The sequence below is a fragment of the Lissotriton helveticus genome, chromosome 5_1 (assembly GCF_964261635.1).
Source record: "Lissotriton helveticus chromosome 5_1, aLisHel1.1, whole genome shotgun sequence".
NCBI classification, from domain to species: Eukaryota; Metazoa; Chordata; class Amphibia; order Caudata; family Salamandridae; genus Lissotriton; species Lissotriton helveticus.
Genome location: NC_136065.1, coordinates 1,886,843,747 through 1,886,857,973, shown reverse-complemented (window position 1 = coordinate 1,886,857,973; position 14,227 = coordinate 1,886,843,747). Strand labels below are relative to the sequence as shown.

General features: G+C 42.2%; 1 protein-coding gene across 1 annotated transcript in view; it reads left to right on the top strand.

The window, feature by feature from the left end:
* The first annotated feature begins 43 nt into the window (after positions 1–43).
* TUBG1 (tubulin gamma 1) overlaps positions 44–14,227 on the top strand; it is a 204,204-nt gene continuing 190,020 nt past the window's right edge. Inside the window, exon 1 of the mRNA XM_078645369.1 lies at positions 44–183. Within this exon, the coding sequence (XP_078501495.1) occupies positions 135–183 (49 nt within the window). The 5' untranslated portion in view covers positions 44–134. The remainder of the gene's footprint in view (positions 184–14,227) is intronic.

Below are 14,227 nucleotides of genomic sequence, written 5' to 3'. Positions count from 1 at the left end.
ATTGTGTTCGTACAGCTCACGAGCGCCTGCGCGTCGCCTGTAGGCGGGGCGTTTGTCTGTCTCTTTCAGCTGTTTGGTACTACGCGCCTTGTCTGGTTGTGAAGCGGGAGTGAAGGCTTCTGTTAGCAGCAGCCATGCCCCGGGAAATCATCACCCTGCAACTGGGCCAGTGCGGGAACCAAAGTAAGAGCTGGAGGGGATAATAGAGGGTGAGACCTGCTTGAGCGAAGGAGGGACACTGCTTATGGTTGTTAACCGCAGAGGGTGCGAAAAAAACGTATACTGATAAAAGGGGCACATCAGTTGCTTTCCCGGGAATTATTAGTGCTGTAGATAAAGTGAGAATTAATTACAATTTCGCCAACATGCTCAACCGATGGAACGGGCCATTGTAACCTGAGTATTGTAGGTTCGGGTTGGTATGAGATAAGTTGTTACCATATCTAATATGTAATGGTAGAATAGTATACTCAGGAGCGTTCTGTAGACTGTGATCAAAAAGATGTAGTTTTTTTGTTTTAAACTTCTAACTAACATAATGTTTACATCTTTGGAATGACGTCATACGACTTCTGGTCAATTGTTGGTATCTTAGGAAATCACATTACATGCACTTGAACCTGCATCGGAGCTCAAGTACCATATTCGGATGTCATTATGAGAAACAAATATAAAATGCGTATGAGTAAACTTTAACGCTAACAGTTTTACTATTACGTCTTCATCTATATATAAAAATGTGAATGGCATTTAACAACTCCAGCCGCGTGTAATCCATATCTTTCAGAACTTTCTTTTGCTTTTGTTATTGATCGATCATCCTGTTCCTACTGAGGAAGCTGGCTTTAACATCTTAACATATTCATTCTGCATCATCCACAAAAGCACTAGGGTATAGTCAAATAATCCATAGGCCACCACCTAAATTAATACGTTCAGTAAGCAAAGGGCAGATGGTCGTTTATATGGGGAGCAGTTTAGGTTAGGGAAGTGTGGTACTAGATTCTTGTGGCATGTGCCACATTTGCTGATTTGGCTCGCTGTTTATTTATTTCCAATGTTGATTCCACGTTCTTTTTACAGCCTTGCTAGTGTTCTGAATGACTGTTAGTTCTTCTGGGACAACGGGAGCGCATGAGGGGCAGTCGTTGCCTTCCTTAGACGTAGCTGCAATACAGCTTGCTGAGTTTCTCTTCAGCGCCTCTCCTCATCTTTACCACAGGATGGTTGTTATTTAGTGGTGGGGAATAAGGCTGTGGGTGCATGATACCAGTATGTCAAACAAACAATTCACGCTGGAACATAGAGGCATTGTCACCATGGCATTTGGTTGATTCAGTCTGACCTGGTAATCTTCTGAGCGTACAGAGAAATGACAGCCATATGACTGATTGAAAGGGGGTTAGACATTATTTTAAGTACAAAGGAATAAAAAATGTAAACAACAGTGGTCGGGTAGGATTGTATAGTGTAGCAATGGTCCATGACCAATGGCTGTTGACCCATGTTTTAACCTATAAAAGGAATGTAGTGAACTGGGCTTTTTTTGCAGATAGACCCCACTTTTTGTCCACTTTTTTGCTAATAGATGCACATTTTCGACTATAACAGTGTACTGTGATTTGCTAATCAGACCTTAGTGGCAGTGCTCCTTCCCTAAAACAACTTAATGTCTAATTGTGCCTCAATTGGCTAAGGACTTTAGCACCCCTATAAGTCTCTAGTAAATGGCACTCCAGATAAGGAGGGCAGGGGTCCCTATGGGCCACAGCAAATCTTGTGCCACCCTAAGAGACTCACATACAAGTTCCATATAGGCTGCCTATGTGTGACATGGTACAAACCATGAGTGAAAACATGATAAACTCCTGTGTTTCATGCCAAAGTCACTGCATCTAATATATGTAAGTGTGGGGTTTCGGGAGGGTTGCCTAATAGATCCACAGACACCTGTATAGAGGGTAAAGCCGGTTTTATTGTTTTATACAATTTCCTCTGTTGTACAGGGATGCGATAGAAAGGAAGCGGATTTGCTGCGTCCTCCGTCGCCTCCCGTTCCAGTCCGCGCCTTCGTAGCTCCCGGTGTCTTCTGGGAGTCGTAGTCCTGGCTTCCGCCGTTGTGGCACACGTGCCGGGTTCCGACGGAAAGTAAAGAGAAGGGAGACCTATATTACTGGGCTGTCCGCTATTCGGTATACCAAAAGGGGGGGGGGTCAGTGAGGTAACACTCGCGCAACTAAATACCCCGCTATCCTGGAGGTGCAAAGTGAGGGAATCAGGGGTTATCAGTGCACGGTTATGGTCACTGGTGGGTGTCCCGTCTTCGTCCCGCCCAACCCAGGAAACGTGACCGTACCTGTCCTAGCCACACTTCCCGAGAAGCGTGGCTGGGCGATCCGCCTTCCCGTTGGCCTCCTGGCTTGTCGCGGGTGTATCTCTCCAGCTCCTCCGCTCCTTCTCTTGGTCTCTGACCTTCGTGGTCCGTCGGGTCTCCTCTCCTGCTCCGCTCCTCCTCCGCTTCTCTCCGCTCGCCTGCGTCCTCCTTCTTCTTCCCGTCCTCCTCCTCGCCGTCCTCTCGGTATCTCCACTCCTCGCCGTCCTCTCGATATCTCCACTCCTCTCCGTCCTCGCTCGACCTCCGCTCCGCCTTCGCTCTCCAGTCTCCACTCGCCTCCTCCGGGTGTAACAAACACCTGTCTGGATTCTTGGGGGTGTTTTACCATGTCCAAGGGGGCCGGTCTTGCATCCGGATCCGCCCACTTAAAGAAACGGTCATCATCGGTGTCTGTCACTGGACTGCATACGATGTCGGCAGTCTTCCGCGCTTCCGTGTGCTGTGTAGAGAGAGGAGATATATGAGTAGGTACATCGGGGGGCCCCGAGTCAGGGTCCCCCCCGTCACAGTAAGTCACCCCTAAGAGAGGGTGCATTATATTTTATGTGAATACATATCTGCATGAGCAGATATGCCCCTCTGATGTCTAGTTCTATTACTAGATATTGCAAGTGAACAGGAAAGCCATCTTTAGGTATGTACTGGACACTGGTCAAAATGATTTTTTCAGATGCATGATAGCTTCACTGAAACATATGCTGTTTGATATAAAACACATTGTATTAATAAACTCGCACTGATTCCAGTGATGGATTTATTAATAAATGCTCCCAGAGGGTACCTTAGAGGTATCCCTGAAATCTGGCAGCCCTCAAGTGTGCTAGGTGACTGGTTCAGTCCAGCCTGCTGTCTTAGACAAGTTTCTGAACCTCTAGGAGATGAGAACTCCGCTATGAAAGGGCAGAAATAATGCGGGCTCTGGGGAGAGATGTCTCGGGAGAGGTGTTATCAGCTCCGACACCAGGAAAGGCTGGTAAATTAGTATTCAAAGGCAGGGAGCTTCTAAAGAGCCTACCGCCTTTGAAATGCAAATCTGGCTTGTCACATAAGAGGAATCCAACCCCCTATGTTGGAAAGGTGGCATAATTAGCTTTGCAGAAGGCATGTTGCATTGCCAGGCTGGGCACATCTCTGGGGTGACCAAGTCTGACATGGACATGACTTTAGTAGTTCCACTATATTGTGTGTGGTGTAATTATGAATTCTGGGACAGGGTGATGTCCACTCCCCACAGAAAGTGGTCATCTATGGGGTGTAGTGACCTCAGGGGTAAGTAGTCTTTTTGGCTACTACTCCTCATTCCCCTTGACGTCCCTAAATTGAGTATTTAGGGAACCCTGTGGTAACAAGACTTTAGATTCCGATGGATCAAGAAAAGGAGCGTATGAAGAAGAGTCCGGTCACAAGAACCGGGAAGCAATGACTGACTTGGTTCTAACCCTGCTAGCCTCAGTACTGCCCCAACTATCGTGGAACAAGAAGACTCATCCTGCCACTGTACAGCCTCCAAGACACCCAGGGGGCTGGCAGTGCTTTGCAAATTGCCTGAAGAAACTCCCTTGGCGTAGAGGGGCTTACTCCGTCGCAGCCGCAGACATCAAAGATGCAAGGTGCGATCCACTGAGTTGCCACTCCCCAGCCAGCCCAACGCAGCAGCTCCCCAGGAAGAGAACCCTTGGCCCCTCAAGGTTAGATCTGTTTCTCCACCGAGTGGGAGGACACCAGGACCAACCAACGCTGCACAGGACCAATTCCCACGTAACGGTCCCCTTGCAACAGCCAAGGCTTGTTGTGCCAAGTCCGGACACCGACTCAGAGGAAGACCGACCTGCATGTTGAGGGACTTCAGGGACAGCGAGAGACACTTCATGAGTGGCCCAGCTGTTGTGTTTGTCCCTCTTCTGCTAGACAAAGACCAAGATGTGAGTCTGTGACCACTGCCACCTGATGCCTCAAAGCTCATATGCACCCGAGTCCAAGGAGGTGACAGTACCAACGGGATCACCAGACCCACAAGAGCTAAGCTCACGCTTGAGTTTGCCCAGACTAGACTTCCAGTCACCGCCTTCAGCCTCTTTCTGCTGGCCCCCTTCAACCACGAGGGACTCCTGCACCGAAGTCCGATCCCAAAAGACACCACTACACCTGAGCCCCACAGCCCAAGGGGAAGTGAATCAAGGTGTTCCTGCGTGCCTGAGGATTTCAAGGGTCGAGCCACCTGTGGGTTCCCCCAGGCTGGTGACCCAGTTTGCAGCCTCTTGTAAACAGACTGTTTACCTATTGAAGTGAATGAGACACCTGGTGCCATGACACAACTCAGCACCCAGTCGCCCCAGTGCCCCTCCCCCACCCCCCAAACGTGATCTGTTGGTGTGGCCTTAGACCTTGCCCCATACTCACTTCACTTAAGTCCAGAAGAACAGTCCTGTAATTCGCTGACAATTGCCAAATGCAATACAATTGCCCTGTCCATTTTTTAAAACTGTAAAAACTCATAACTCAAAAAAAACTCAAAGTGCTTACCCGATTCCAATGATCTAAGTATCTAAACTTATATAAAAGTAGGTGTTATTTTTTTATAAATTGGTGTCGGATATCTTTGAGTGTTTTCTCACTTACTGCTGGGTGTGTGTAATTTGTCCTGAGCACTACCCTAATGATACGCCTAACTGCTCCCCACACTACCACAAAAGAGAGCATTTGGGGTGTCATTTGTGCCTTTGTAATTCCTCTGGGGTTTGCTTAGACTCTTTACACAATGTACCCCATATTAGCCCCTTATGTAAAGAGCCAGCATCCTATAAAGGAGAAGACAATCTCTGCATTTAGATGGCGGCGGCACAAAAGGACCTGGAGAAAGGAGCTCCGGGCCTGGGGATAGCATTTATGGCATAAATCCCTGTTGAGCTCGCACAATCACAATCAAGCCATCCAGCATACAGAACACGAAGAAGAGGAATATCACCGTCAATCAACTTACCGCAGTTGACCCCGCTGGAAGGTCTACATGACTTCGGACGTGATCGTTCAACGGAGTGTAGAGAGGACGGAAGGTGACGCGAGAGGCTCAGCTTTCGTGGGCGATCCTTGTCATAGCCCTGTTCATTAGGCAGGCCTCCAGAGCACCAATTCCAGAGTCTCGTCCGCACAGACAACGAGTCGAACCCCCCTCGTGCAGTGCCCTGATGCAAGGCTGGCTAGTTGGTGGGGCCCCTTCACAATAGTAGCTCCAGCGCACACCAGACAACTACCGGCAACTCTAGAGGAAGAGGGGTAGTTGTGTGAAAGGCTGCGGGGCTATGGGCGACTACCGGCAACTCTAGAGGAAGAGGGGTAGTTGTGTGGAAGGCTGCGGGGCTACGGGCGAGATCGGCTGTTAATTACATCATACAGCACCAGGAAGGGATTGAAGACGCTCCACCCCCCACCCCCTGGCTATACAACGATAGCATCTAACAGATATATGTGTCTAAGAAGGTGATCGGCAACGCGCGGTACAGCAATGTGATGAGCACAGCGTGAGAGCTGTGATTGATGAAAGGTCGACTCCCTGCTCCTATAGTGTAAATGTGAATTCAGAGGGAGAATACAGCTCGGTGAAACTTGTTATAGACTTCTCTTGTGATTTTTCATGGAAGTTTTCAGCGTCTTTGACCGTTAGAGGCTATGAAATGGCAGTTTCTTCAGTGTAGCCTCTCCCCAAAACACTCTGGAAAGTAGGATAAGAAGGAACAGTAAACCATAGGTACAGAAAGAGGATTGTAAAGGAAAAGGTGCTTTACAAGTGAAGTAGAAATAACACCCTTCCCCCCCCCCCTATTGTCAGGGAAAGAAGACTACGTTTCAGGGATCCATGGAAATGAAGAGAGGACTTATCGTAGTAAAACTTAAAAGGTCCCTTTTTCAATATTACTATGAAATCTAAAGGTATAAGAGGCTCCCTATATAGGAGGATCTTTCAGCGGATCCAGTATAATAAATTAATTAAATACTCATTTAAAATAAAAAAACTCACATAAATCAATAAGGAAGAAAAAGATTGTTATAAGAATAAAAATAAATGTGACAACCGCACTAGGACGTACACAAAGAAAATTAGGAAAGGAAAGCTATAAGAAGGGGTTGGTCTCGACATTTCCATCTCACAGTGGTGGCCGTCCTCAATTCCCTGGGACCGACATCACAGATAAACATAGTTGAGTAGTGCTCCCTCAGTTTCACTACTCGGTAATCAATGCCTTATAAATATTTCTTGCTACCCTGATTAGGTTAGGATAGATCAGGAGTTACGCCTTTGCCTCCAAAGATGATGGGAGCAATTCTAATTTATTTTCTATAGTCTAACCGCCCAATCTTTCCAGGAATGCTACCAAATCCTTTAAACACAACCTGATCAGAAAATACCCTGAAACACTTATCTCAGATCCTTCATGCAACCTGAAAAGGGGCATAATTATCAATGGCTTAATCTTCTTCACTAGAGCCCTGGCTAAATGGCGCACTACTGTGGCCAAATCTCTCAGCATCCAGGAGGCAAGAAACATCCCTTATGGATCTAAGATACTAATAAGACCCTCAAAACATCTGAGAGCCACACTGGACATAACATATTACAAAAATGGCACTGTTCTAATTCAATGTTTAAGGCCTGGCCTCTAACAGCTGCCAGAACTCAAAAGCGCACTACTTATAGTGAACAATTGTTCCTTGTTGTCATTTGAATTTATTCAAACAATTATTATCCAGTTCATATCACAATTGACATTTTACTTGTATTCATTCTTCATATTTTCAAAACATATCACATTGAAATCAACAATAGCAAAATAGTAACATATTCAAATCATATTCATAACGTGAACCCAATACATTTCGGGGCCTCAAGAGCCCCTTCGTCGGGGGTCTGTTAAGAAAAAAAGGAAACTGTATTGCTTTTGATCCTTATCAGGTTTACAGTTGCTACTTGATTTAACATTATTTGATTGTTTAAATCTTACCTCTAACTTAGAAGGAAACTTTTCACAGGATTAATTCTTATTATTGTGTTTTAATCTAGTTGTTTTGGAACAGATTTATCTGCAATGAAATTGAATGCTTTTATTTTGGTGTCTTTTTTTGGGGGGGTTGATTGCATCAAACATACTTCTGCTCTTTAAAAGAATTTTTGGCGCTCACCTGTTAAAACGTTGTTGCTATTTATAGTGTTCTCCCTATATATAAACAATAAAGTTTTATTTAAAAAAAAAAAACTTACAAAATTCGGGTTTCTGTATCTTATTAAATTATAAAGTAAGCAAATTACCTGCGAGTCTAGGCTACATGGTGTTGGTCTCGCTTGTTGAAATGAATATCGTCTGCTGCTAAAAAACAGAACACTTAGTTTTAAAAAAATTAGATCTTAAAAAGATCCATAGTTTTACTAACGTGTAAAGAGTGTTAAATGACCGCTTTTATTTACCTTCCGAGCAAAAAGCTCGAAGACTTCACGTCCGTCGGTTTCTTGCTATTAAACAGTAACCTACATAGAAATTAAAAAATGAAGTTTCAATATCTCATGATTATTGCCAATAAGATGCAGTGTTCGTGTGTTTACACACGTCCAAAATGAATTTACCTGCAGTCCTACGCTGTTTGGCTTCGGTCCTGCGGTCTGTATTATCACGGCTGACTAGAAAATAAACAAAGGTGATGGAGTTCTTTAATCTAGCGTTTAAGCGCTATTACAAAATAAGTATCCAACTAAATATATCCTCATGCTACATTTAATCTTTCTTACCGGCTCGACTTTTGGCTTGCTCGTTGTAACGAACGCCCCTCGTTGTCTTTTGTGTTTGACTTGAGTGATTGAGGGTCCTCCCTTTATTACTAGTATCCGTTCTGCTCGATCAACAAAATAATAGAAGGACTAGGGATTGTAAGTCGCTAGTTTTTCTACTTGTCAACGATATGATGAAAGGACTGGAGCTGAATTTAAGTGGCGGCCATTATTAAAAGGTGTTGAAGGTTGTTTTAGGTAGATCTTTCTGGGATATTGGGTGAGCATGAACATAATATTAGAAACAAAAACTCGAACAACATTTGTACAACAATACGTACTACATGCTATGTATCATTTGTTACGCTTTCTCTGTAATTTATATTACATTTAACATGTTTTTTGCCCAACAAACATTTAGTTCTTTTGTTGATTTACATTTACTGTCTGCCTATTTACAATCTAAATTTCTTAATAAAGTTATGGTGTGTGAATTTCTCGAACTCTTGTAATATATGTTATGCTTGTGTGTGGTGATTATGTGCCTTATAACTGAATGCTTTTTTATATATCTCGCGGGTCTGAAGTCCGAGTGTTTAGGATTGGCTATCTTTTTTTCTGCTTATAGAAAGCAGATCATGTCCATCTTATCATTTAATCCACAGGGGACTAGTGTCTGTAATCTTCGTATCCAATAGGCTTCTCTCTGGAGTAGGGTTTTAGCGTTGTCAATTCCTAGTTTCTGTGAAACTTGTTCTACTATTTGGAACCTTAATTGTGCAATAGTATGTCGAAATTCTGTCCAGTGTTGAGCCAGTGGCGATGATACACTTTTGTTTCTTATTCGACTCTTGTGCTCTGATAGTCGTACTTTTAGTTTCCTGTCCGTTTTTCCTACATATAAAAGCCCGCAAGGGCACTTGATCGTGTATACAACATGTTCTGAATTACAAGTTGCGTTATGCTTGAGTGGAATTTTTTCACCTGTTCTTGGATGTAATATTACATTACCAGGGATTATGTTGTTACAATTCTTGCAATTATAGCATTTGGTTGTCCCTTTATAGATTCTTGACTCTTCCATACCGTCTGTAGGTTTGTTCTATAAACGGTATGGAAGAGTCAAGATGAAGGTGAAAAAATTCCACTCAAGCATAACGCAACTTGTAATTCAGAACATGTTGTATACACGATCAAGTGCCCTTGCGGGCTTTTATATGTAGGAAAAACGGACAGGAAACTAAAAGTACGACTATCAGAGCACAAGAGTCGAATAAGAAACAAAAGTGTATCATCACCACTGGCTCAACACTGGACAGAATTTCGACATACTATTGCACAATTAAGGTTCCTAATAGTAGAACAAGTTTCACAGAAACTAGGAATTGACAACGCTAAAACCCTACTCCAGAGAGAAGCCTATTGGATACAAAGATTACAGACACTAGTCCCCTGTGGATTAAATGATAAGATGGAGATGATCTGCTTTCTATAAGCAGAAAAAAAGATAGCCAATCCTAAACACTCGGACTTCAGACCCGCGAGATGTATAAAAAAGCATTCAGTTATAAGGCACATAATCACCACACACAAGCATAATATATATTACAAGAGTTCGAGAAATTCACACACCATAACTTTATTAAAAAATTTAGATTGTAAATAGGCAGACAGTAAATGTAAATCAACAAAAGAACTAAATGTTTGTTGGGCAAAAAACATGTTAAATGTAATATAAATTACAGAGAAAGCGTAACAAATGATACATAGCATGTAGTACGTATTGTTGTACAAATGTTGTTCGAGTTTTTGTTTCTAATATTATGTTCATGCTCACCCAATATCCCAGAAAGATCTACCTAAAACAACCTTCGACACCTTTTAATAATGGCCGCCACTCAAATTCAGCTCCAGTCCTTTCATCATATCGTTGACAAGTAGAAATAACTAGCGACTTACAATCCCTAGTCCTTCTATTATTTTGTTGATCGAGCAGAACGGATACTAGTAATAAAGGAAGGACCCTCAATCACTCAAGTCAAACACAAAAGACAACGAGGGGCGTTCGTTACAACGAGCAAGCCAAAAGTCGAGCCGGTAAGAAAGATTAAATGTAGTATGAGGATATATTTAGTTGGATACTTATTTTGTAATGGCGCTTAAACGCTTGATTAAAGAACTCCATCACCTTTGTTTATTTTCTAGTCAGCCGTGATAATACAGACCGCAAGACCGAAGCCAAACAGCGTAGGACTGCAGGTAAATTCATTTTGGACGTGTGTAAACACACGAACACTGCATCTTATTGGCAATAATCATGAGATATTGAAACTTCATTTTTTAATTTCTATGTAGGTTACTGTTTAAAAGCAAGAAACCGACGGACGTGAAGTCTTCGAGCTTTTTGCTCGGAAGGTAAATAAAAGCGGTCATTTAACACTCTTCACACGTTAGTAAAACTATGGATCTTTTTAAGATCTAATTTTTTTAAAACTAAGTGTTCTGTTTTTTAGCAGCAGACAATATTCATTTCAACAAGCGAGACCAACACCATGTAGCCTAGACTCGCAGGTAATTTGCTTACTTTATAATTTAATAAGATACAGAAACCCAAATTTTGTAAGTTTTTTTTTTTAAATAAAACTTTATTGTTTATATATAGGGAGAACACTATAAATAGCAACAACGTTTTGACAACAACAGGTGAGCGCCAAAAATTCTTTTAAAGAGCAGAAGTATGTTTGATGCAATCAACCCCCCCAAAAAAAGACACCAAAATAAAAGCATTCAATTTCATTGCAGATAAATCTGTTCCAAAACAACTAGATTAAAACACAATAATAAGAATTAATCCTGTGAAAAGTTTCCTTCTAAGTTAGAGGTAAGATTTAAACAATCAAATAATGTTAAATCAAGTAGCAACTGTAAACCTGATAAGGATCAAAAGCAATACAGTTTCCTTTTTTTCTTAACAGACCCCCGACGAAGTGGCTCTTGAGGCCCCGAAATGCATTGGGTTCACGTTATGAATATGATTTGAATATGTTACTATTTTGCTATTGTTGATTTCAATGTGATATGTTTTGAAAATATGAAGAATGAATACAAGTAAAATGTCAATTGTGATATGAACTGGATAATAATTGTTTGAATAAATTCAAATGACAACAAGGAACAATTGTTCACTATAAGTAGTGCGCTTTTGAGTTCTGGCAGCTGTTAGAGGCCAGGCCTTATACATTGATTCAAGGTGTTTAGCAGGCACCAATCAAAGGCAGCACTCAAAACGTACAAACGAAATAGGTAGATAAAAGTGTGCAGTACCCACATACATACATCACTGTTCTAATTCAGGCATCCAACAAAGATCTGGAACTATTTGAACAAGCTAGAAGTTCATGTTAACTCTACCCCAAAAAGCCCTCACAGAAAATACTAACACTTTTACTGCACAAAGTACATTGGCTATTAATAAAAACAGGACTGACAGTGATAGACAACAGTCTAATGCTTTGCCCAGCGACAATGGAACTAGTGGCAATAGGATACAGCAGTCAGTCAGTAACACTACTCCAAGGTAATAGCCCCCATACTGTAACCCATAGCACAAGACTTGGTGCGAAGAAGTGCAGGTTAGCCTCATATCGTTCTTTGAACATACCCAAAGCAGCTAGAATTAACACCATAGTAGCAAACCACGGTTAATCCAGCTCATTGTCCATCCCTCACGGGCGAACACATCTAATACTCTGCAAAGCGAGAGTTTCTCAGATGCAGCGTCCGGCGATCAGAACTGCGGTAGGCTAGATCACTATACTGAACTAGAATCACTCAAAGCCCAGACCGATTGGATAGCAAGAGACATGCAAAACGCCCTCAGAAACATGAAAAATATTATATTTCTCTCAGAAAGCTATCTCTCTAAAATCAACCAAATTAAAAAATGTGTACACTCATTACACAACAAACTTAACAGGACAAACACGACCCCTATGCCTCTCTCATATAGGATTCTTCGTCCTCGCAAAATCCTCAGTTATTTGTCGGTCTCTGAAGCACAATCCCTAATGCTATCATACGGGTTGTTATGTAGTCCCACCCATAAGAGAAATGATCAACAAATTAGAGCAGTCCCGATCAATGTCAATAGAATAACACAAGTGAATCCTAGAAAGCTAAGTACTAACAACCTGAAAGAAATAACATTAATACCTTTAAAGCAAGACTCAAATCTAATTACCCCTCAAAACCGCTCTTGTGCTTACTACTGAATTGCCGATCAGCTATGAAACATGCAGCGGACATTGCCGACCTAATCCTGAACCAGGATATTGACATAGCTATTCTAACAGAAACATAGCTTAATAATGCATTGTCCCAATGCCTAGACCTATTTGTTCCACCATATAGCTATAATATTGTGAGACAAGACAGGCTTAACAAAACAGGTGGAGGAGTGGCCTGTATACACAGATCAAGCATTTCAATCTCCAAATCCCACTCCAACTCCCTTGAGTCCTGTGAATACCTGGGGCTGTCTCTACGCCTCGCAGATAACCAACACCTTAAACTACATGCTTTCTACCACCCCCAAGGTAAAAACGAAATGTTCATAGACCAACTAATGGAAATTATTACAGCAAATTCGGATCCTCACTCCAACAATATTTTTCTAGGGGACTTCAATTTACATTGTAATGACCTCATAAATAATCAGGTCAATACTTTCAAAAACTTTCTAGCAGGCCAACTCTAGTGCAGGCTTGTGGTCTTCCAACTCACACTAAAGGTGCAACATTAGACTGGATCATCTCCAAAGAAAATGTGGTAGACTCAATCGATATGGTACCCTGCAACTGGTCGGCTCACCACATCATCACCTTCCAAATAACCTCCTTAAAGAAGAAAAGAACCACACAAGCAGTGGAAAGTCCTGAACATGGAGTTGCTAACATCAAGTTGTGAGAAAGAACTTCAACCTCTTCCTAGAGTGGTGGACGTCAGTGAGCTTACGGATCATTACAACAGTATGATGTCTAAAATAATCAATAACATAGCCCCTTTAAAACTCAAACGAATCCAAGTCAAAGAAAAAAAAACATGACTCAACGGCTCACTGAATAAAGAAAGACGGATACTCAGAATCACAGAAACTAAATCGAGAAAGCTCCCATCATCTCATCTAAATCAGCTAAGAAAGATTAGGAAAGCCTACAATAAAAGCGTACTTCAGTCAAAAACATACTTTTTTAGAATTTAACTTGATAACGCTAAGAACAGACTGAGAAAACTCTTCGCTCTATTAAAGGATCAGTCAAACAAATTGACTAAAACCTCTCAACTAACCGCTCACTTAGCTCTGAGCTGTGAAGACTTTTCAGCATTTTTTTACGACCAAAGCTAGTTCCATGGAAAATAAACTCTAGGTTATCGCGGATAATCTGGTGACTCAAAAGAGCACTCAAGTGATGCAGATATCCCAGCCTGCACAAACCGTGCCCAAAAATAATACCCATTGGTCAACCATCAAACTCTATGATCAGGAAGACATTGCAAAAACCTTATTGGCCTTAAAACCGAAGAACCATTTCAATAATCCTCTCCCCTCAAAATATTGGCCTAGGTCAACCACATGGTCATCCCTAGCTAGACTAAAAGCTTTGCTTTCCCGAGGTTCTTTTCCCGACTGTCTAAAAACTGGCCAGGTCATTCCTCTACTAAAAACACCTGCAGAGAATCCGTCGGACCCTAGCAACTTTAGGCTGGTAACAAACATTCCTTTACTGGCTAAGGTGTTGGAAAAATGTGCCCAACAATAAGCTATTAAATGACTGCCAATCGGGGTTCAGACCACAGCACGGAAACAGCAATTATGCATATAGCTGATGACGCTTTACTTGCTCTAGAACGAAACCTGTCTACTTGTCCTCCTCAACCTATCTTCAGCATTTGACACCGTAAACTATGGCAAATTATTAGACCAATTGGAGAATAGGATGGGTTTTTCAGGGACAGTCCTAAAAGGGTTTTACTCTCTTAGAGAACAGATCGCAAAGGTTCTTGGTGAACCAGAACCA